This window comes from Scleropages formosus, chromosome 13, assembly GCF_900964775.1.
Source record: "Scleropages formosus chromosome 13, fSclFor1.1, whole genome shotgun sequence".
NCBI lineage: Eukaryota > Metazoa > Chordata > Actinopteri > Osteoglossiformes > Osteoglossidae > Scleropages > Scleropages formosus.
The window spans coordinates 12,269,970-12,294,046 of NC_041818.1; the positions used below are offsets into that span (position 1 = coordinate 12,269,970).

Here is a 24,077-nt window from a genome sequence, read left to right on the forward strand (position 1 = left end):
TAATCGCTGCTAGACACCCAAACACCGAACGAGACCCAAACAATAATTGATATGGGTGCCTTGGGCAGGGCAGCGTAACCGACCGATGTTGTTGCATAGCAGACGTAACGACCAAAGCCGGGACCCGAAAAAATACAAAAGGGTTAACGGGACGGCCGTTGTAAGGTGGGGTGGTTGTAGATTGCATACATCTTGAGCTGCGGACCACCTGCCCACTGGCGTTGACATCCGCCTTATCTGAAAGAACCTCGCAGTTTGGAGGTCTCCGGGGACAACAGATCCCGCACACTCACGCACGCACGTAGGACGGTTACAGGTGAACACGTGCACCTGCACGTTTCTGCAGCAGCAGAGCCGAAACACCGCCGTAGACCAGAGCGAAGACTTTCCGGCAGATGCATCAAGTCAACGACAGCTTTATACTCCATTAACTGAGCTTCCGTCGCCTCATCACCACATTTCTGTCCACAACAATGGAGTAAAACTACCAGCAGAGCATGGATGGATGAGGGTGAAGGACTCAGAACCGCTCCTCTCTGGATTGCGGGGCTTCATTCTGTTTCAGGGGTCAAGTGCAATTTCCTCTGGCTTAAACATACTAAGTCATCTGCATTATCTATAGCCATGCATCTCCCCTAAAACAGATAAAATAATTTGGTCTTGAAAAACAAAGGCATTTTCCCAGTGAACGACATCATCCGTTACAAAACAAAGGACCGCAATTAAGGTGCATAACAAAATAAGACACGTGCTCGAGACGGTCTCTAAAGGCTCAGTACCGCGGCGCGTCTCCATTAACTCCGCTTGCCTACTGCTCCATGACTCAGCAAAAGGCAGCAGCCAATCAGGTCCTTCGGAAAACAGATGACGCCCCGCCTCCCCGTAGGAAATCGGCAGGCCGCTGGCAACGTGGGTCCAGAATGTGACATCTCCCCTCTTACAGCTTTTCCATCAGCAGAGGCTGTAGGTGATGGTTGAGACGGGGCCTCTGCTACCCCCATCCAGGTGGACAGGATGAGGAATTGGACAGCAGATGGTGACGGCAAATGCGTGAGCGCTCGAGTAACGCAAGGGCCAGGGAGACGGGATCGATGTCAGCGTTCATCGACAGCGCTCTCCAGTAACAGACACACGGGAAGCGACTCTCACTTTGTCACGACGGAGATTTAATGCGGGAATCCAAAGACTCTTGTTCATCTATACCAGCGGTATCCAATATGCGGCCTGGGGACTGCATGGCTGTAGTTAGACACGCGCCTGAATACACGCTGCATCTAAAGAAAACACCATAAAAGGAATCATTTTTTGTCGAGATGAAGACTAAAATTCACCGCGTCACCGATCCGCACACGTACGGACACCCCGACGCACACCGAGGGACAGCTCCTCACTCCACGGCGCGCTACGGTTCACGTGGTGGATTTGTTTGGCCTTTACGGCGAAACGCACGGCTGAGCAGATCACCACGGAGACCGAAGCCCAGTCAAGGCCACGCTCGAGTTTTCAGCTCCAACTTTCCCGCCGGTTGCTTGGACCTCTCCATCTCTGCCCAGGGGTCACGGCTGGGAAAATGCGGCAGGGCTTTTGTACGTAACGGACCCGTGCGTATGTGTGCGTAGGCCACGCCTAACGGTACGCAGAAGAAAAATGGGTTAATTCTCCTAGAGCCACCGGCCAGAGCTGGCGTAAATATACTTCCTACACCCATTATCGCCATATGCGGCGAGCCCCCGTGAAGAAGGAGCTCACATCTCCTTCACTAATCCACACTAACAAAGCATGCATTCTCCAATGATATTATAATAATAATAAACCTCACTTTATACAGCACCTTTAAAAAACTTTTTAAAAGTGCTTTACAGTTAGGAAAAAAAAACGGTAGAGGGACAGCAGTTTGTGTAGTGGTTAGAGGAGCTGCTTTTGGACCCAGTGGTCACAGGTTTGAGCTCTGGCTTTAGTACCCTTGAGCCAAGTACTCACCTTCCAGTAAGATTACGGAGCTGTATAAACGGATAAATAGTCCTAAGTAGCTTAACACCGTAAGCTGTTTTGGAGAAAAGCATCGGCTAAATATAAATTAAAAGTAACGTAAACGTATATGACGTGTAATAATCGAAGAAAAATCGCAACAATAAAACATCGGCGTACGTAAGAGAGAGAAAGGGAGAAGAAAGGAAGCACACAAACGGGTCAGCCGAACGTGATTCTGACCACGAGCGTCTTCGGTCTTGACTTGAACGTGGCCAGAGAAAGAGATTCCCCCGATACGTCCGGGCAGGGGATTCCACAGTTTGGGAGCAAAGCAGGAAAAATCCATCAAGTGCCACATCTTCCTCTAGGTCATCTTTCTCTAACCAGCATCTTTTTTGTTTCTACTAGTACTAGTAGTAGTAACGCTAGTACTATACCTACATCTCCTTTACTAACACGCTCCGGTCCACCTGGGGCCACACAGCTGACTTACCAACCCGCTCGGGTCTATCTACACAACTCCTCAGCCCTGAGAGTTGACGTTTCATCTGTCCGAACACCTGATTAGGCGTGATGCCGCTATTTGCTGCAATATATCCGCAATCTGACACATATCGACAGTTTAAACTCTCGCTGAGAGTTTTGAGGGACGTGTCTTCGCTGATGAAATGTCGTCGTTGAATTTTTAATTAATGTACGATGTACTAAATAAGTACCTTGAAGTTTCCAAATCAGGCAAATTGGAGAGCTGGCTCGGGAACCGATGTGCAGAGGACTGGGAAATATTGGCTTGCAGTAGGTAGCGCAGTGGTTAAAGTCATTGCCTCGCAATTAAAAACTCGGGTTCGAATCCTGCGGCCAACTGTAGTGATAACTGCAGCACCCTCAAACTACTTGGCACAAATAGTAAAATATACCCAGCTGTACGAACATTAAATAATTGCGAGTAGATTGGTATGCAAACCTGACATTGTAAGCAGCTTGGGCAGAAGTAAAGTAAAAAAGTAACATAATGCTCATCTAGGGAATAAGAAATCGCTCAATCTGGGTAAGTGGAAAATGACCATAGACCACAGTGAGCGCCCAGTCACTGAGGGTCCCAGCAAGACCAGCGACCCACAACCAGTAAGGGCAAAGCAGGACCAGTTTCACTTGTACTCAGCAGAAAGATGGAGGTACATCAGTCCTGAAACTTGTGCAGCAGTGTGTTCATTATGAAGTCACACACACACACACACACACACACACACATTGTCTGAACCACTTGTCCCATATGGGGTCACGGGGAGACGGAGCCTAACCCGGCAACACAGGGCGTAAGGCCGGAGGGGGAGGGGACACACCCAGGACGGGATGCCAGTCCGTCACAAGGCAACCCAAGCGGGAGTCAAACCCCAAACCCACTGGAGAGCAGGACCGGGTCAAACCCCCCCCCACTATGAAGTCATCCCACATATTGTGCATTCATGCTACAGTTAAAAAAAAAAAAAAAAAAACAAAGCCAGATGTGATTTCTCCTTATAAACTATTTCTCCTTCCAGCTGAAGAACCAGATGACAACACTCCCTAGCCCTCCACCGCCTGGGAACGGTGACCTCCACAATCTCCGCCCTTTATGGCACCAATCTAAGGTCCTTGTGCTCCACGCTCTGTCAGATATTCCCTCCTCCTCATCCAAAAGAAGAAACAACTTGATTTTGACTAACACCTCCCTTCCCTCCCTCCTCTCTTCGTCTGAAACTAATTTTGAAGTGGCACGAGGCCTGGACACCATCGCCTGCTGTTTACAGAAGAATCACAAGACGTGATGGTGATGCCAAGGGGTCGCACCAGAGAGTCGCATGGTTCAACCGCAACAAATACAAAACATGGTGCTGGTCCAAAAGCATGGAGAAAAAACAGCCACTGTTTTACAAAGAACTCCCTTGGCTAAATCTGACCATGACAAACATGGCCAGTTCCATGTGCTTTTGGCCACAAGCTGAGGAATGTGCATGACGGTGTTCTCGGTTGTTTTGTTGCTTCCTATGAGGCCAAGAATAAATACTCCTGTTATCTCTGGTTCCTCCTATGAGCCGCTGGGGGGGTGAACAATGAACACAGAGGTCCCTCCGTGGTCCCTCTATGGTCCCAGTCTCTCCTGGACCACAGCATGAGACAGCATAGGGACAGCAGTGATTATGGTCTCTTTCAGCTTTCCTCCAAACGGCCACCAGCGATTGTGTTTCCCTGGGCCGGGTGCAAGCCTGCTTGGGATGGCAGGATCCCCTCTCTATGGAAAGACCTAGAACTTTCCCAGCTCGCTTCATCCAAACTTGGACCTACGTCTCTACCTCAAGGATGCTTCGCTACCAATAAGTCACGATAACAGGTACCAAGAAACCCCGAAATGCATCTTGCATAGAAAACAAACGAGGTCTCTGGTGCCACAAGGGTTCGATGTCCCAGTCCTGCGACTGACTACAGTGGTGACACCACCATCATCTTTCACTCAGAGTTGTAGCCACACAGCGAAGATGCTACACCTGTAGGGCAGCCAGGTCTGCTCTCTGCCCCATCACACCTCACCTCCACTGCACCACCATGCTCCATCTTACACCCTGTGGTTTGATCTCTTGCCTTATGGATGGTGTAACTCGTGCTCCTTTGCCTTCAGGCCTTCGGCAGCACACTCCTCCTCCCGCGACCTCAACCGTAGACGTGGTTCTGTGGAACCCATGGAAGAGCGCTGCCAGCCCCCCCCGCATGGTCCCGCTCCCTGGAGACGCTGCGGTCCTGCTCACCAATGAAGCCCAGCTGGGAGAACTCGAGGATCATCCACTCCTCGGACGGCTGCTGCAGGGCAAAGTTCTTCATGGTGGTGAAGTAGTTTGGCCGCGCCACAATGTCGTCTTCTAGCTGCCGGGAAGCGGAGCGGGTGAACCACAGGAGAGCGACAGGTGCACGGGATCAAGCATCTATGGCCGTTTCAATCCCGCACCTACCGCGGACGAATGTTCACGCTAACGCTTCGCGCAATCATCTGTAGTAGGTGCAGTGTTGAGACAGCTGTGACAAAGGACGCCAAACGCTAGCGAGCAGAAGTCATCCTACAGCTGTAGGAAGGTGCAGAACGCATCTAGGCTAATGACAAGGCGAGCGGATCTATTTTGTGCGTGCGCCATACTGAGCGGAATGAAGATCAGCTGAGAACTGAATGGGAATTGGAAAAAAGTGCATTTTCACCACTTGGTTACTAAAGCGGCGCTACGTTGCAACAGACTCGTACGCTTTGAAGAAAGCAGTTGGAATGGCGCACCCCTTTAACGCAACGACGACGACGCTTTGGGCCCAGGGGCAATCTCACCTGTACGTAGTAAGTCCCCTTGGATTGTGCGTACATCATGAGGAAACAGTAGTCCAAGTTCTGCTTCGTCCGCCACCTGGGAGAAGGGGGAAAGAAAAGCGAACGACATTTGAAGGGAGTCCCAGGAAAGACGCGGCGTCAAATTCGAAAGCCGCGGCCTGGACGTCCGCGTAGCCTCGGCGAACGGAACGAATGAGAAACGGCGACGACCGCTCCCAACTCAACGAGCCGCACCCGCGGCCCAGCCTCCTCCGAGCCCGTTCTATAGGGTCTGCAGGAAATTGAGCCTTGGTGCTATCATTTCCCTTTGTCTGAATTAAGCCCATTTTGGGAAGCCACTTCTATCGCTTGTTCTAATTAGGAGATTATGAGCCACTCGTTCCGGCAGCGGAAATCGATGGCGTTTGAAGCAGAGAGGAACCGGCGTGTCCGAAGTGCTGATTACCTCTCGCACGCCCATCCGTCAGCAGCAGGAGCGTGCCGCCCCCCTCCCGCCCCGCGAGGGGAGACGTCTCCCTCTGCCGTACCCAGATGAGGCCTGTCGCGGAAATTAATAGGTCGGACACCGCGGTCCCGCTTCTGCCGTCCCCGCAGCCGCGCGCCACAGACAGCGCCGTCTCGTTCCGTGTCGCGCCGGCTGACGGGCTGCCCCCGCCGGGCGAAGGTGAGCGGAAGCCGTCTTCTCACGCGCCGAGCCCTCCGCAGCGAGCAGGCTCACCCGCGGCGATCGGAGGGCCGAGACACGAACGCCGTCGATTTACCCGCCGCGGCTCACGGATGGACTCTCAGCAGCATCAGAGATGGGAAGGGGGGGTGGGGGGGTGGGGCGCCCAGCGGACGATAGCATGCGGGGGAGCGGAATAGGAAGATTGTTGCGCACTTCGCCATTTTCACTTTCTCTCAGCTGCGAGGCCATCAAGACGCATGTTGGAAGACCTTCGCTCCCTCGAGCATACGGCTGAGCCGCGTGCGTAGCCCAGGGGGTACATCCATACGACGGGCAGTGCGGGGCTGCGGGGCCAAAGCCGTGTTTTCACCGGAATCGCATCTGTTTACGCAGCGGTTACGAGGGGGGGTCTCGGAGGGCTGCGAGGGGCCTCCCAACACGCATCGTACGCCGCGTCCGCATCTGGGGATGAGGGGTGATGTTACTCTGCCAGCCCCCCAGGGCAGCCGAGACATGACAAAGGGGAAGATCGGTGCCTGTATGGAAAGGCTCACGGTCTAGCGATGTCACCGCTTCCTCCGCCAGTGACCTTCTACTTCCAAGACGCACCTGTGAGCTTGAACACATGGCCACACGCATTCTCGGTGTGCAAGAGTGGGGCAGCTGGTAGCATAGTGGTTAGAGCTGCTGCCTTTAGACCCGAAGGTCACAGGTTCACCTCCCACCTCCAGCTGTAGTACCCTTGAGCAAGGTACTTATCTTAAATTACTCTGGTAGAATTACCCAGCTGTATAAGCAGTTAATTAGCTTTAAGGACCTTAACATTCTAAGTCGCTCTGGAGGAAAGCATCAGCTAAATGAATAAATGCAACACAGAGAGCGTGGACAAAAGCGCTGGACGAGACGGGTGACCGAACCGGGCTTCCCGTCTCGCTCGCACGGGAACGAGGGTGGGTTTTGGTCCGGTCCCTGCAGCGTCGAGGCTCGATGAGCATGAGGCGTCACCCGCATCTGCCTGCGGGACCGAGAACACGTTAGCGGTGCAAACAAAACAGCGTTCATTCCTGCATGGGCTTCGTAGACTCCCCGCGTTTGTATGTCTGTATTCGAGACAACCGCCCCGAGTATCTACATTCGCTGCTTTCCTGCAGCCCGTCGGGGGGAAACTTCCCACAACACACAGCTTGCGGGTGCTGCACACTGATGTCAAAACATTACTCAAGCTGCAGAGCATGCTGGGAAATCCCACAGAGCCTATTCGCCGCTGCCTAAGATCTTTCCGCTTTGACTTGTAGCGTTATGCCCCAACCAGAAACCCACACGCAGTCAAGAAAAGCTTTTATTAGGTTTCCTGTCTTCGCCGGCGCTCTCTCCGAGACAGCGAGCGTTAACCGCCGTGCTGCCACCGTTCACTGCATCCGGCTCCCATCTGTCCTCGCGCACCACGTTTCGCAGATTAGCTCTGACCTCCAGCGATGAAGATCAAGGTCAAGTCACACTGTGCTTGAAGAACAGTCGACCAGCAGGACCGCAAGTGTCGGCAAGCGTTCGCGCCAGGGACAAAGCCGTGGGATGCTGAGCTGCGCGGTCGCTACGACACGCAGGTGGACGAACGGATGGACGGCGAGATGCTGGTTACCGTCGGAGGCCGCGAATTAGCTACCTTAGGTGGTGTGAGCTAGTGGACGGTATGGAGAGTTGGGTGTTAAAGTGGTACATGCTGTTACCCCAGGCCAGGGCTTGACCTTCACGGTTGTCCAACTGTCCAGCGCAGGTCATTCGTTTCAACTGTCGTAGGTGGACAGGTACAGTCGTTCTTATCCCTCTCCAACAAACAGGTGGAAAATACAGTAAAATATAAAGAAACTGAGCGCAAAATACATCATGTGCATTTTCATTCTGAAATGGTTTTTCCTCGCCCAAAATTGCCCAAACCTGTCAAAAATAAAGCAAAACAGCCTGTATGTCTTATTTTGGGCAAACGCGCTGTCGGTGCTACTATATAATCGCTCGTTCAGTGCCTCATTTCAAACTATATTATGTCATTTAAATTTGACCTGGTGGAAGTTCATTGCTGGATTTAAACTGTACTGCAAAGAGATATGTAACTGAACTTGTGAATGACAAACGTTTGTGTTCAATTCCTGCCTCTTTAAGGATTTTTTAAACCTATCAATTTCGTTATGTTTGTCTTTCGGGTATGCTCCAAAAGCGTACGTGTGCAAAATTCGAGGGGTTAGGTAAAATGTAAAATCCACCTGTGCTGTAGACAACCACACAACAAATGATGCGGAGTCCAGCCCAAGGCGGGGTGGGTACAATGTGCGAAACAAGACAAAAGGACGAAGATGCATCGAACATACGGGCGGCACGCTGGCCCAGCGAGCATCGCTGCTGTCTCGCAGTGCCTGAGTGGTGCGAGGATGTGGGTTCGATCCCCACTCAGTCTGTGTGGAGCTTGCATGGCCCCATAATGCGTGTGGGTTTCCTGTGGGTGCTCTGGTTTCCTCCCACACTCCAAAGACATGCTGTTCAGGTTCCCCCATAGTGTGTGAGTGACACACAGAGAGTGTGTTCCACTGATGAATGGATGAGTGACTCATTGTAAGCAGTGTATTTAGCGGTGTAAGTCACCGCGGTGAATAAGGTGTGAGGGCTGATAAAAACTACACAGAGTTCATCAGAAGTCGCTTTGGACAAAAGCATCTGCTACATTAATAAACGTAAACGAACGGTCTGACCTGTTCAGTCTTCTAGAAATCAAGAGAGTAGCGATACTGCTGCAGTTAGAGTACATTTTTCCATACAAGACTGCAAAATACAGACTGTAATCCTCCATGGACAACGCATGCTGAGCCAGTGTCTAGAGCCGGGGATGCGAAGGAGACGGAGATAGACAGGAGCAAGCAAACGCGCGGACGCGCTCTGATGCGATGTCTGGACGCGTGGGACTATACCACTGCGATCTAAGCATAGATCCTCATGAGAGCTATTTCTGAGCGCAATTTTAATTTTAGAACGCAAACACATCCCACACTTGTGTGTGTGAAGGCCCAGCAGGTGAGCCCTTAGGAGGGACAGCCCCCAGGAGGCGATCCATCCTGCCTGCCTGGGTTCTGGCGCGTAGATCGATAAGGACCAGTGTCTCTGTCTGGCTGCGATGATGGAAGGGAGAGCAGCGGGGCTCAGATACTGCCCTTCCTGTGCGGTATCGATCCAGGCTCCGCGGGCCGCTCTTGCGCCCGAGCGGACCCGCGTCCCACGGTGGGGCGCGAGCCCCCGGGCCACTCCACTCCTACTCGTCCTCAGTTCTCGAAGCGCACCATCTGGAGCTCTCACAGCGAAAGCCCGCTGCTGTCTGCAGCCTGAGTCCAACACTCGAGCTGGAAAAAGAGAGACCTTTTCATAGCCGGAACAAAGTGGACAGCCAGCCATGACCCTCTCCGTCTCCAAACAAAGAGGGCTCACATGGCAGAGGAAGAAAGCCTTCTCCTCATCCATGGAGAATGCGCAGCAGGAAAGAGAGGAGAACCCACGCTGCCTCTGACGGGAACGGCGAGTGTTTGCTTGGGGCCAGTCAACCTATGCGGGGGGGGGGCCCAGGTTTTCACAGCTCACCGGTTCAGCGGCTCCGCCTGCCAACGTTGCGGGGCCGAGTCGGAGACGAGCCGAGACCGGCGCCGCCGCGACGGACCCTCCCCCCCCCCGGGCGGAACGACGGCAGCCGCGACAACCGGAAAAGCGCACAACCTGCTAATCTCGCGTACCTAATTCCTCTTCTTTGCTCGTTCATCCCGGAAGGCGCGACTCTCACCCTCTCGTGCTCCATCTCTGCACCCGGAGATGCGAAGCTCAGGGAAAAAAATACAGCCGTTCGTTTTCCCCCTACGAGAGCATAGCTGGTAACAGCCGTCCCTATCCCCTCCTGTAACCGCTGTCCATGTTAATGTTCCGCCTTTACCGCTCCGTGATGAATTAAACACGGCACCTGCGTGGGGCACACCTGGGACTCACTTTCCCTGACGGTCGAGCTCTTTAAACAGGGCCATAAATCAGCCCCTCACAAGTCTCTCTTGGCATGCCGCGAAAATCAGACCCCCTTGGATCCGGATGGGGTGCCTCGCCGAGGGCCGTGCTCTGCGCACACGGGTGTCCGCCTCCAACGATACACCTGCGCACCATCGTTAACGCGCCCATACGCACACCCGTACTGCTTCAACAGCAGCCCTGCGGCCCTGCAAACCGATGCGCCTTTACCCCTAGGCCTGCATAGCTGCCTAGCTTCACGGCTACATTATTACTGTGTTATTTTAGCCTCGACGTAGCCGAGACCATTATCCGAGATGGCTTACGGCATTAGGGAATCGACTTTACGATGATCGATTCATTTATTCAGCGGGGTATTCTTACCGTTCACCCCGATCGAGGACGTTAGAGCAGGAGCGAGACCGGAACCGGGTGCATCTGTAGCCGTCCACCTGCAAACCCGTTTACTTTCACCTGTACGCCAGTCCCTCCGGCGGGATACCCGTGCACCGTCACACACTCAGCCTGCAGACCTGTGCACCTTCAGGCAAATGGCAGCTGGCTGACAAGGCAAAGGCAGGAAAGTTATATATAGTATATACCTACAGGCCTCCTCTAACAAAGCAAGGCTGAGAAAGGGGGGGGTATGGAAACTAGACAGCTCACTCGTTCACCCACGTCTCTCTGCGTACATGGGAATGGGTGAGAGAGACAGACACGCGCGCGCGCACAGGTGCCACTGGGTATGATGCGTCTCTCGGGGGGTATGAAGACGAAAGCCTATGTGCGCTTCAGGCAGCTACCCGGCGCAAACAGAAAAACACCTGCTGGTTTGACGGGGGGCCTCCCGACCCGGCACCGCGACCGAGCGCTCGCTAGAGCGCGGCCTCGGCCCGAGAGGAAGGGGGCTGCGGAAACGGCGCGGGGATAGGAAGACGCGAACTTCTGCGGAAAAGCCGGACCGGCTGGGGCTCGGCGCTCACGAGCGACCGTCGGCCCTTAGCGCTAGAGGACCCAGATGAATCGGCAGCAATGAGGAACAAAAACAGGAATTAGACCAAGTTCATTCTATAAATGTGCCATGTGTTCCGATGCCGCCGAAGGCCGATGACATCATGGGCTCTGCGCTTCAGCTGGAACAATGAGATGCGAAAAGCCCATAAACCGCTTGCCCGCGCGCCGGACTTCGGATGGGGCGGAATCGGCGCTCGTATCCGGCACTAAACGAAACGGACACGGCAGCGGATACGATCGAGACGGGGAAAAAGCCGCGGAGATTCGCAAAGCTTCTAGAGCACAGTGCAGAGGCCTCCCGTTCACTCGAACCCCCATCCTGCAAGCCCCCGAAAGAGTCGAGGATGCTCCTGTCCCTTACCTGACCCTCTCCTTGGGGTCCCCGAACGACTCCTTTAGGCGGGAGAAGTCTGGGTAGAAATGGATGGACGGGGAGATGATCTCCAGAAGGCCAGACTGAATCTCCTGGGGGAACCTGAAGAAGAGCAGAAAAACGCCAGTGTGTGAGAAAAGTAAAAAGAGTAGGAAAGAGACCAAGTAGAAAAAAAACGAAGTCGAAATAAAAGAAAAGGGGGGGGGGGGGGGAACCGAGGCTTTCTTAATATGCAAATGTCAGATACATCGTTAAAACAGTAAAGTCGAACCAGCTTTGCATGCCACAGTATCTTCCAAAAAAACACTTAGATGTGACTTCCCAGAATTTGCCTATAAAAGCAAACGCTTGCATCTCATATGTACGTGATCGGAGCGCCGCAGGGCGAAAGAGGGCTGCATCGTGTCACCGGCCACCGCCACGCGCAGCCACGTTACCGTAACCACGTCACGAGACCGCCACGGGCGTGAGCCGCACAAGCCGGAGAAGCTCCGGCGCGCACGTGGAGAGTGGAGCGTTGCCGAGGAAACGGCCCGTTTGTTTAACTCAAAGCGACGGAGCATTTAATCCTCGTGATGAGGCAACGGGCAGCTATACGGTCCTCGAATCAGAGATACGTCACTCGGTAACGCGCGCGCTCCGACAGGGACGAAGGCTCTCGCGGGTCGGACGGACGAACGCATTCTTACAGAAATGCACGGAGTCGCACGCGACTTGCCCTCGCGCGCCAAATTCTCACCCGGATGGACGGACGAGCTCGGCCTGGTCCGACGTCGGTCAAAATTAAAAACGAACACTCGCGGCAGCATCGCCGTCACCGCGCATCGCTAAGCGGCCGGCGAGCTGCCCTTCGCAGGCCTTCCGCACGGAAACAAAGCCAGCCGCCTCGGAGCGCGTCGCTCTCGGCGTCCCCCGCGAACGGGGGGGGGAACGGCCTTATAGCAGCTCACCTGTCTCACCCGTCATCATCCTTCCCTTCCTAACCGCACCTGTACATCACAATGGGAAGGGGGGTGGGGACGGAGGGGTGGATGGGCGGGTAGGGGTCGGACTCGATCACGTCGCATTTAGCCAAACGTCTCCAGTGCGATTCGGATGTTCGGCCACCTACGATTCTACACCGATTCGGATCATTTTACTGGAGCAGTTTAAGGGAAGTATCTTGCTCGGCGGCACCCGGGTCTTTCAAGGGCACGGAGGCAGCTTTAACCACTGTGCTTCCTGCCGCCCGAACACACACACAAACAAAGCATTGTAGAGCAGCAATTCAGCATGGAGCAGGTAAATAGAGGAAAAATACACCGTATTTACCTAAGCAAATTATGCATCTAACCTTTCGAGAAAAGCTCAACTAATAGGCAAAGCGAGGGAAACCGATATGACAGCCGCTGTGGGACCTGGGACCCCTACAGGTGTTATAAAGTGAGCCGCTATGGGAGAAAAGAGGAACTAAAAAGAAGAGAAAAATAAAAGAATACAAAGAGAACACGGAGAGCCAATCACAAGTGTCAGATACTCCCATTTTCTGTCTCCATGGAAACAGAGAAGTACTTACAGGCGCTTGAGGTTTTCGGCCACACCGTTGGCGTACTGCTGGTCCGTCTTAAAAACAGAGACAGAGAGAGCGAAATCATGGCCGGCAAGCAGGATGCACCACTTTTACCATGATCTTACCCCGGTGTGCACGCCCCTACCCAGGACACACGCAGACACCACGTGAGCAACGCTGTCAAAACTCAGACTGTGAGAATATTATACTTTTATATAAAAACGGCTATGTCCTCACCGGTTTAGGGTTGGAAAGCGTAAGACCGGAAGGAAATCGACCTTGCGTCCAAACATGGACTCACCCGTGTGGGTCGCAACCCCAATTTCTATGACCTCCGACCTTTCGTCAGAGAAATGGGAGCGGAGCGATATGTGCAAATGAGTACCAGCGTGGGTCAGTCCGTCCTTTAGCCCAAAGGGGGGAATTAAAGGGGAAGCGGGTGGGGGGTGGAGGTTCCGCGCTCCAGCGCGAGGGGTTCGAACGCAGCTTCAGTGTAATCGGGAGGAGGAGGATGAGGAGGAGCGGAGGAGCTCGGCCACACAAAGTCACAGCCAGGATTCGAACGCTGCAAGGAAGATGGGACTCCTGCTCATTACTACATCTGCAAGGATTAGCTCATCTCTCTCTCTCTCTCTCTCACACACACACACACACACACACACACACACACACACAGGGGACTGTTCTGTGGAAAAGGGCTTTCTGTTCACGAGTAAAGGAACAAACACGCTCTCACTGAACACTTCCCATCAGCTAGCTGATGCGCCGGAGTGCGCCCGTCTGTTATTACAGGCCCTGGAAAAGGAAAAAATAGGCTATTTGCAGAGCTGGGGCAGGGGAAAAAAAAAAACATCAATAACCCTTCATGCACATTTAAGAGGCAGCAAGAGACCTTCCATTCCTTTACTTCGCGCTGTTCAAGGTGTGGTGCGGCACACAACTGCCCAACGAACAGTTTAATTAGCTCATTCTGTGTGTGTTGGAAATGAGTCGCTCTTGATTTTTTTTTATTGCTTCTCAGCATCTGGGACAAAGCAAGGACGTCGGAAAGAGAAGAAATCACCGGCGATGGGCCAGCGAGTGTTATCTCTCAGGGCCATCGAGGAATATTTGAGCTACAAACACCGAGAGGGGTCCGAACAGCCGGCGCCACCCGCGCCCCCTCGCTCCCGCCCCTCGCGGAGCCGAACACGCGGCCCGTCCGGAGCACGTCCATCGCCGCGCCCCCTCCGGAGCGTGCCGCGCAGGTGCATCCTATTTACCGGCGCTCCGATACGGTCCCTTCTGCTCCGTCCCTTACGCATCACGCTGCCCGCAGCTCTTGGTCTCAAAAACCAGCGTGTGCAGTTCACGGAAGCAATGCAAATCATGAGGATAATCGACATTAAAAGGGCATCCATTATGTGATGAAAGCGGACAGGTTACTCCTGTTTCATTGGGATGCGTTATTTGTCCACATTATGGCTATTTTAAAAAATTCTGGGGAAACGCAGTCAGTCCTTGGGGGAGGTTAGGTGCACCCGCAGGTCACAACGGCTGGGGAGCTCAGTCCACGGTGAGAAGCAATGATGGGAAAGCCAGCTCTGAATAGCAGTGTCTAGCCATACCGCAAAATGTCGAGGAGATACGGCACACGGGTCTGCGGTGCGAGAAATATGTTTTTGATTCCTTCAAAATACACAGACACACTGGCTGAAGCCGCTTGTCCCGAGCAGGGTCGCGGCAAACCAGAACCTAACCCGGCAACACAGGGCGCAAGGCCGGAGGCGGGAGGGGACGCACCCAGGACGGGACGCCAGTCCATCGCAAGGCACCCCAAGCGGGACTCGAACCCCAGACCTACCGGAGAGCGGGCACAGGGCAAACCCGCTGCGCCACTGCACCCCCCTTCCTTCAAAATAATAATACTTTTAGCTGATACTTTTCTTCGAAGTGTCTTCCAATGTTAGGGTGCTTACAATTACTCCCCATTTACACAGCTGAGTACTTCTAAGTGGAGCAATTCAGGATGAGTACCTTGCTGAAGGATAATACAGCTGGGGCGGGATTTAAACCTGCAACCTTTGGGTCCAAAGGCAGCAACTCTAATAACAATAATAATAATGGGAAGGAGGACGGCCCTGGAGACTGATGCGCAAGCGGGTTCGGGTCCAGGCCACCATCCTAAAGTCACCGAGTCCCAAACGCAGGAGAGATGCAGTTTATAGTGCTTGACAGGCAAAGAATAGGGACAAAAGGATGACATTAGAGGGGAGGAGCAGAGCAATGCACAAACACACCGGGATAAACGCGATCGCCGCAGGAAAAGACGCAAGGACGCGCAGACGCGCACAGCTTCGGAACGACAGCTTCGTCTCACTCGGTCGCCTTCACAGCTTCCTGTCAAGGTTGCGACCTCAACACCGGTGTAGAGGAGGAAGACGGGTGCGTTAAGGGGAAGTGGCGTTTGGCCGCAGACATCCGGAAAGCGCGAGAAAAAGGGCGCCTGGTAGCGGATGCTCTTGCGCAGCTCTCAGTGGGGACGTACGCTAATTATCATAAAACCGAATCCAGCGACCTCTTTAGCGACCGATCGTATCGGCCGTGCCGGCTCTGCCGAGGCGACCACGCGCACCACGTGGCCGTCACACGCGGCAGCAGCCCTTCGCCGCGTGCTCCTTCCAGCCTCGTCTAAATCCATTATCCGTGGCCACTTTTCTTCACGCCTGCCGGTCTGGCGATGAACCGCCACGCCTCTGGTGCCGTCACACATCTTTCCGTGGCGCGTACACCGGCGGGGCACATGCTGGATGCGCACACAAGGTCATATTGTTCGCTGGCTACATGGAACACAGTCAAGCAGGAGTGACCTAGGGCCTCCATATTCGGAGCAGCACACAAACATCATATATAAGTGTAGCGGGGTAGGGATGACGCTTGACAGATGGAAGGATGCTGGTTCGAACCCATGCACCTGCTGTGGTACCCGTGCACAAAGTACTTACCTAGGACTGATAACGCATAAACTTGTCATCAGTGTATCGCTGGCTGCTGCTCCTCTTACTTCTGCCAGTTGTGCGCCAAGTGACACCCTCCAGCAGGCGTCCACACACTCCCCTCGTTGCAAGCATTCCCACACACTTCAGCATCGTAACAACGCGCTCCTGCTCACTCCCCCGCACAGCATCACACCTTCCCACACGCAGAGTGTCCTGCACCATGGCAGCCTAGCGGGGGTAACCCATGTGGAAGAACAAGCCCTTGTATCCCCAGCACCTACTGATGAAGAATGCAAAGACCCTCAGCAGTGACTACCATCACGAGACAAGCGCATGGCAGGGAGCAAGTGGGGCGAGAGCTCCTCCAAGCATGCGATCGCGAACGTGCGGGCGAGAGCCGGTGGCGCGAGAGCGCATACCTCGGCGATGAACACCACGATGACGCAGTCCTCCCTCTCCGCTGGGCTCAGCTCAGACATGAGGGAGCTGAGAGTGTCCGTTAGATAAGAGTGGACTTCCCTCTTCACGCTGGGTACGCCCATGACTATCGACACTGAAGGCACAACAGAGAGGGACCACCCATAAAGACATCCACCCAGGGGAAACAAACATGAATGGGCACAGATGACAGCGCACTAATATTTTAACCCCGTAGCGGCCTTCGTGTCTTGGAACACGTCTAGATCACGCCTCTTACACCGCGACCGCTTGCTCATATATTAAAACTGCAATCCAAACACACTGGCGCTGACAGTACTTTACTATGAGTTTGATCACACACCCCACTTCTGAAAACAACAGGTTACTAGGCAACCAGGTTGCCGAAGCTAGCGCTGCGTTTGTTGGCGATTCACAAAATTCAATAGAGACAGATGAACATTAAACAGTAATTTTTTTTTTAAATAAACTAATTATGAATTATAAAACATGGCACAGAAGACAGTACGGCAAACGGACCGGGATTGTAACAGTCAACCATGTGGTTCTGACAGTTTCCTCCGATCAGGAGTTTCCTTGAGTGGAACTAGCAATAACGTACTATGCAATGAATGTGACTTCACGTTGGAGGAAGAAACAAACCAGCTCAAGTGTCTTTTCTTGCCGGAAGGAGCTCAAAAATCTTTGAAATTTTATTTCAGTTTTTGGATTGGGAGCTCCGCCAGCTGCTTGTGAATAAAATGTCATTTAATATTACTCATATAGACTTGTTTGCGATTTGACTGAAAACTGTGAAACGCCAGTGCTGCTGGAGTTACTTCTTTTGGAAATGCAGTTTAAAGGCATTAATGAAGACCCCCTACTGACCAATCAGAATGGAGAATTTCTCTGGCCTGTGCTCTGAATAAATAAAGTGAGAAAGGAAACTGTCAGTACAAAGTATGACCCAGCGTGAGCCATTGGGGTTTGTGGGTTCTGCAGACACTGTGGTGGTGGGGTGGGGGCGGACACACTCACCGCCGGTGCGGCCCTGGCCTACGTGCACGGCCGGCTGCAGGCTGCTTTCTTTGGCCAGCAGGTGGGGCAGGTGGTGGAAGATGCTGGGTAGCTGCAGCACATTCTTACTGCTGGACACATTCCAGAGCTTCAGCTTGGTCTCATCTGGGACATGGTGGTGTCAAGAGGGCACGAATCAGCGGTTGCCACCAAAATGTGCAGAGATCCATCTGATCCTCCAATTGGTCATCTCGACAGAATACGCCCAAAACGGCACCGGAAACCCATGCAACCAGACAGCTGCAGTCCTGCAGCTTTCGACACCATAACAGTTATTTCGATGTAAACATCAGCCAACAGCGAAGAAATGTAAACAAAATGTGCCATGGTACAATGGCTTTGAAGGAGAAAATAAATCAAGATAAATGGATGTTGGCGTTTGTGAGCAGGAAACTTCTCTCCAAAGCACCGGCGTAGCCCCTAATTTCGGAACACTTCGCAGGATGCGTTTTAAAGGGTACGGGAACACCCGACGCATCGAGGATTGCTACGCGACGAACAAGCACGCGATTCTCAGTCACGATTGCTCAAGAACAGGTCAGCGTGCGAGCAAGAGCTTCATACGCTGCGTCAATCGGACGAGCAATTTTTTGCTCCGTCGTCTCGTTGGCTTTCCCAGCATTCGCTGCTTTGATGGTGAGGACAGACACGTGGTAGCGGTACGGTCCTACCTGACAAACTGCTCCAGGTGCGGTTGATGTCTCGGAGCGCTTGCTTCTCCGAGATGGCCTTCTTAATCTCGTCCAAGACCAGGTTGAGCTCCTTGGAGCGCTTGAGGTTCTCCTGTTCCGCCAAGTGAAGTCGCTCCCTTAGGGCCAGGAACTCACGCTGGTAGACGTCCACCACATCGCCTGCCGAGGAAACGGGCGACAGGTATTTACAACAGAAGAGCGTAGGGGTTCCTAACCAGCATCACCGGATGAGGTAGCCAGTTCTCCCAACGTTACGCAACCTGCTGTTGTACCCTGTAACATGGTACACATATGAAACGGCTCATCCGCCACCAGACAGTTCCAGGACCCTGCATGACAAAGCTTTCGATCGCCACAGTAACGCATGGTAATCTAGCACGGTTGCCTTGACGACAGCCGAGAGGCGACCTCAACGGGCGCGGTGACTCTCCGCCATGTGGGCAGACAGTAGACTGGGAGGTCACGTGACAAGATCCAGACAGAAGGAGAATGTCATTGCTACATCCCATCGTGTCTCTGTTCCTTCGTGTAAATGACACCGACGCACACTGCGCCGAGGTTCCTCTCGGTTTCCAGAAGCTACGGGTACAGCGGTGGGGGGGGGGGCAGTTTCAGACAGCACGAAGTTTCAGACGCACGGCTTAGGCAGCGCACATCTCAATGCAAGTCCACCTCCGCCGCTTGGCTCAAAAAGCCGCGGCAGTGGGATTTGCGGCCCCGTGATAATCCCACGCGGCTTTCCCCAGCGGAGAGCCCCCTGCACACGACGCCGGGCCGGGATGAGCTGGATCACCAGAGCGAAAGGGACACAGACCTGAACCTCTGATCTAATTTGACCCTAAGCCCTGAGAGCAGCCCCACAAGGTGTCCTCGAATACCCCCTTGGAAGTTAACGCTTAGCCATCGGAACCGTTCCGGACCGGAAATCGGGAGCATCTCCGGGGCAAAGCGAAGATGCCGTGCAACACTTTTCCCTTAAATTGGATGAGGATTTAACGCAGCTCTCGAAAACCAAAAGCACGCATACACTTTTGCGCGCGAGTGGCGCTGCGAAGGAACGGCTGCGATTACCGCCCCTCGCTCCGCAGCGCCCGAGGCGGAGCAGTCCGAAGAGACGCGAGAGACGGAGGGCAGCACGTTGCCGTTCCAGTGCGCGTCCCTTCCGGCCCGCATTACACAGCGGGGTCACGGCGAGAGCCGCTGAGGCATCGAGTGTAAATACCACTGCCCTGGAAGCACATTCCCCAGCGCTGTGTGGGACGACACGCCTGCGTGTCCCCCCCCCATCCATCCATCCCCCCCCCACACACACACACACACACACACACACACACACACACACACACACACGTGCTCTCACGCAGGCGGCAAAGACCCCATTAACCAATAAATGATAACATCAAGGCTGACACCTTGCCTTGTTTCATTTCTTTTTGATAGACAAAATTTGCATAAAAAGTGGGAACAAAGGCAGAGGAAAGAGAGGAGAGGAGGCGCGGCCAGGCTGGGCTTTGGGCGTTTGATCCCTCGACAGCTGGGAAAATGAGTAAATTAATGCTCCACGCTGGGTTTTTATACTTTGTTGGAGAGATAATGGAAGAGCTCCGTGGCACAGCACCGGCGAATCAAACACAGCGGTGGGTAGGACCTGGCCCGCGATTACAGACGAGGGAAAGACACCCAAAGCAACTTACAAAGCTTACGGTCATGGTTAATCTATTTATAGAGCAGGGTACTTACTGAAGCCATCCAGGTTACGAGCCTCGCTTGAGCACGCAACCACATGGAAGCTCCTTTAACTTTGTCCCGATACTTTGCGATAAATCACTTCCTTACTTAAAGGTCTCCTATCGGCATCAGCGGTACCAAGAACAGAGGCGTCTGTCGCCCAACAGTTCTGACCAGTACTCGCTAAGGGAGACTCTTTGTGACCCATCCCCGAGGACCCCTCGCCGTGGACCAGTTGCCCGATGAGCGAGAGTCAGCTTCAACAACCTACCGGGGTAGCCAGCTGCCCATCCAACTGGTGGAAAGAGCGCGCTCGGAAACGGACAGGGAGCTGCCCGCTGGGCCGTGCCGTCCGGTGCCATAAAGGGGGGGACTGGTGAAGAGAGAAAGAGAGACGGGCAAATGAACAAGCCACGATGGTCTTGGAACGTCCGTCTGGCGTCTACGTACGCTCATTCGTCTCTCGACCCTCCTGCTCTCGTACGGTCACCCTCTGCAGTGTCTGGGCTCCCTATCCTGCCGTCGGACAGCACAGCCAGCGAACTCCAGTCATTGGGAGAGCGCTGGCCTCAAATCTCTCCGGTCTCAACTTTGCGAGCTGTCTGTCTATCGAGGGGGTGCGGTGGCGCAGTGGGTTGGCCCATGGTCCTGCTGTCCGGTGGGTCTGGGGTTCGAGTCCTGCTTGGGGTGCCTTGCGACGGACTGGCGTCCCGTCCTGGGTGTGTCCCCTCCCCCTCCGGCCTTACGCCCTGTGTTACCGGGTAGGCTCCGGTTCCCCGTGACCCCGTATGGGACAAGCGGTTCAGAAAATGTGTGTGTGTGTGTGTGTGTGTCTGTCTATCAGAAAAATTAACAAAGCAGGGAAGCGTATATTTCACACGCTCGTTGCCGGGACGTCGGCGCGTGTCGATCGCCGGTGCAGTCGGACCCGTCTCCTCCAAGCAGAAGACGGGCCCAAGAGCCGGGTTAAGGCCATCAACCCAAAGATGGGGGTGTCTTTAAGGCACATTTCATCTTGCCACTTGAATGCCCACAGACGCACGCAATCTCGCGACAGAGCAGGAGATAAATACGTCCAACACGATGGTGTGCGCGTGTACGTGCATTTTGAATCGTGAGATAATTCAAATCTCCAACTGAACTGGAATCAGAAGCTCCAACACGGTAATTCCCCCCCGATCAGGTCAACCACATACTGTGCTCACGGCAGCATTCGAAAACATCCGCGGTCAGGATCCAAACGAGTATGAAAAGCAGGCTGATCTGCTGCGGAGTTGAGGGACAAAGGCAACGTGAAGACCGCTGTCAAAAAAAAAAAAAATCCCCGAGTAGAATTTGCTTCGAAGCACCTGAATTCACGCAACACATTGAAACACAGACCAGCACCAGTCCACAATATAGGTCCAACCTCAGACGGAGGAAATTCCAGGTCAAGCTTGGGACAGACGCATTCGGTAAGGATCATATACACGTCGAGCCGATGGTCATGCTGCATAAGGGATTCTTCAAAACACCCGACACCATACGGGTCTTGCATATTTACACGTCTAGCGTGACCTCGCTTACGACAGCTGGAACATGCAGCTAACGGAGGGTCGACGTGATCCGACTCGCTGCATTACGCAACTCGGCCGTGGCCGCGAAGGGCCCTCCGAGCAGCGACGTTTCCCCGTCGGATCCGAGCGAAACCCCTCGTCAACGTGGGCTTTCGACGCTTTGCCTTTTCCCCAGTTCCCCTGCGTTGCGAACGCCTCCTCGGATGAAGGCGCTCATTTCTGGGCCGGCAGCTGCCCCCCCCCCCAACCGCCACCCGCCACTTCCTACCTCCCACCTCCCTCCGCAACAAAAAAAGCCAAAGCGGAGCTGTAATCTCCACCTGGAGCACATTACCAGCCCTGAAAAATCACATCTTCCCCGTACTCCTCCTCCAGGTCGGCTCTCGTCGCCGTTCACGCAGGCGCGGGCAATAAGCGCCCGCCTGTAATCACTGCGGCTTTCGGAGGATTACACGTCGGAAAATAAAAAATAAGTCAAATAAATACATTTATGTAATTCATTTTTTACGTGCTCCATAAAACGAAAGAGAACATTTCACGACGTCGTTCATTTCGAACGGAGGGCGGCTCGCTCCCGCTCGGAGACGTCGGCGACCCGCTCTTAAATTCCAGGACAGACTTTCCTAGAGCAGAGCTGCGCGCTGCTGCGCTCGCCTTGGCACATCCCTCACCGCTTGCTTCCAGGCCTCCGGCCGCTGCCAGGGGCCCACGCACTGTCCAGTTACAGAGAATCATGGCCGTATGTAATCCCTGCCTTAGCGGTCATTAGGGATCCACAGCACCGGGCTGCTCTGCAACCATTGACTGCAGCAATTCTGAGCGCTGAAATGTTGCCAGATTGACTGATTAATAGACAAGAGCTGCGCGTGCCGCGGCTGCGCGGTGCCGGGGGATCCGACGGCACGGCCTAGCGACTACGGACCAGAAGCAGGACTCGTTTCCGTTAGGTCCTCGAGTCGTCACCCCCGATAGTTGAACTACTCTTTCGCGACGGCAGCTGCCGGCGATGTTTGGTCAACTGCGCGACAAAGACAAGCGGCTGAATTTAGCGGAAAACTCGGAAGTGGCGGCTATGAAACCTTCGAAATGTTCAATCGAGGATGTGAATCGCAATAAATTTATAGAGGAGGAAATTTTCATTTGATAAAGAGGTGGAAAAAAGGTACAGCTTCTGCCCTAAATAGGATGTTGAATTTAACGGGAAAATTAAAAACCGCTACAAGTTTTTGGATCACCGCAAAAAGTCCAGCGTGAAGGAGGGTATGTTGATCAGGAAAAAGGTTCCCAAACCCAAGGAATGACAGGTACAACCTCGAAACTTTTCAGTAAAACTTCACCGCTAGTTGTACAGTGCCGGGGGGGGGCATGGTGGCACAGCGGGTTTGGCCAGATCCTGCTCTCTGGTGGGTCTGGGGTGAGAGTCCCACTTGGGGTGCCTTGCGATGGACTGGCGTCCCGTCCAGGGTGTGTCCCCTCCCCCTCCAGCCTTGCACCGTGTGTTGCCGGGTTACGCTCCGGTGCTCCGCGACCCAGCTTGGGAAAAGCGGTTTCAGACACTGTGCGTGTGTGTGTGTGTACACACACACACACACACACACACACACACACACACACACACACACACACACACACACAGTGCCGGCTCCAGATGTCTCGTTGCACTGCGGTCACTCCAATTTGCCACGAGACACCGGCGAACGCAGCGCACCGCCATATGCGGTCCCCCACCATGGTGAGCGGCCGAGGCATGAATCACCCGTAATGCAATATGCCCAGAAGAGGGCTGCAGATACTTGCCCGCTGACAAGGCTGACGGGAACTGGAGAGCAGTAATGCGATTCACATTGATTCAGGAAGCAGTTTCCACGGAGAAAGCGGAGCTATTGGGGCAGCGATACGAGGAGTTTTATCTGCCCCGGACAACGCGGCAAACCACAGAGCGGCAGGAGCTTCCTTTACACTTGTTCTCTCGTTGGCAGGTCACCCGGGCTCAGGGAGATTAAGGCTGCGATGGATCCATTTCGCCTCTCCATCAATCTGGTTGTTCCGGTGTGGAGTTCTGGGAGTGGCCCGATGCCCTGTCTTCCCCTTTTCCTTGAACAGATTGGGCTCTCCCTCTCGACTGCATGCGGCAGATGGCGGAGGCGTTGTCGGAGCTGCGGGCCCGGCGCCACGCTCGGCTCGGATTCTTTCGACCATCAGTCGAAGCTCGGATTCACAAGGAGCGAGACGAGACGGTTTCCAAAGGGTAGAAAACACAGAAAAACCCAGAAACGACCACGGAATAACAGGAAAAATCATTCACGGGGCCGACAGGACGTCTGCGAGCGCTCCGGTCCTAAAGCGTGATACGCAAGGGCTGCAGTTCAAACACAGGAAGGAAGCGGCTGATCCCATCCCAGTCATCCAGTACGGGTTCGTGAAAGGTGGGCCGCGCTATCAAGGGACACAGCCACAGGATGGGATGGGATGGTGGCGGCAGCTGAAATGACCTCCGACTCCGAATTGTGAAAATGAAATTGGAGCGAGAAGAGCTGGAGGAAATGAACACTGCTGAGTTGTGAGTTAGGAGGAGACAGCAGCACTTCCAGACAGACAATTCAGCACGTTCCAGTTTAGTCCAGTAAGATCCAGGGTTAAGCGTAGCCAAGAGGGCATCCGTCCAGACTCGAGCACAAGTATG

General features: G+C 53.9%; 1 protein-coding gene across 3 annotated transcripts in view; it reads right to left on the reverse strand.

The window, feature by feature from the left end:
• Window positions 1-24,077, reverse strand: part of mgat4b (alpha-1,3-mannosyl-glycoprotein 4-beta-N-acetylglucosaminyltransferase B) — a 59,148-nt gene that overhangs the window by 10,209 nt on the left and 24,862 nt on the right. The window contains exons 1-8 of one of the 3 annotated variants that reach the window (XM_018737294.2): window positions 20,110-20,416; window positions 18,090-18,269; window positions 17,380-17,523; window positions 16,344-16,477; window positions 12,953-12,999; window positions 11,386-11,499; window positions 5,318-5,393; window positions 4,755-4,869 (exon numbers count right to left, since the gene is read on the reverse strand). In XM_018737294.2, coding sequence (XP_018592810.1) covers window positions 4,755-4,869; window positions 5,318-5,393; window positions 11,386-11,499; window positions 12,953-12,999; window positions 16,344-16,477; window positions 17,380-17,523; window positions 18,090-18,269; window positions 20,110-20,200 — 901 coding nt within the window. In that variant the 5' untranslated portion in view covers window positions 20,201-20,416. Of the gene's footprint in view, window positions 1-4,754; window positions 4,870-5,317; window positions 5,394-11,385; window positions 11,500-12,952; window positions 13,000-16,343; window positions 16,478-17,379; window positions 17,524-18,089; window positions 18,270-20,109; window positions 20,417-24,077 lie in introns of those variants that run through there. The other 2 variants (XR_003798075.1, XM_018737293.2) reach the window with 2 other exon arrangements.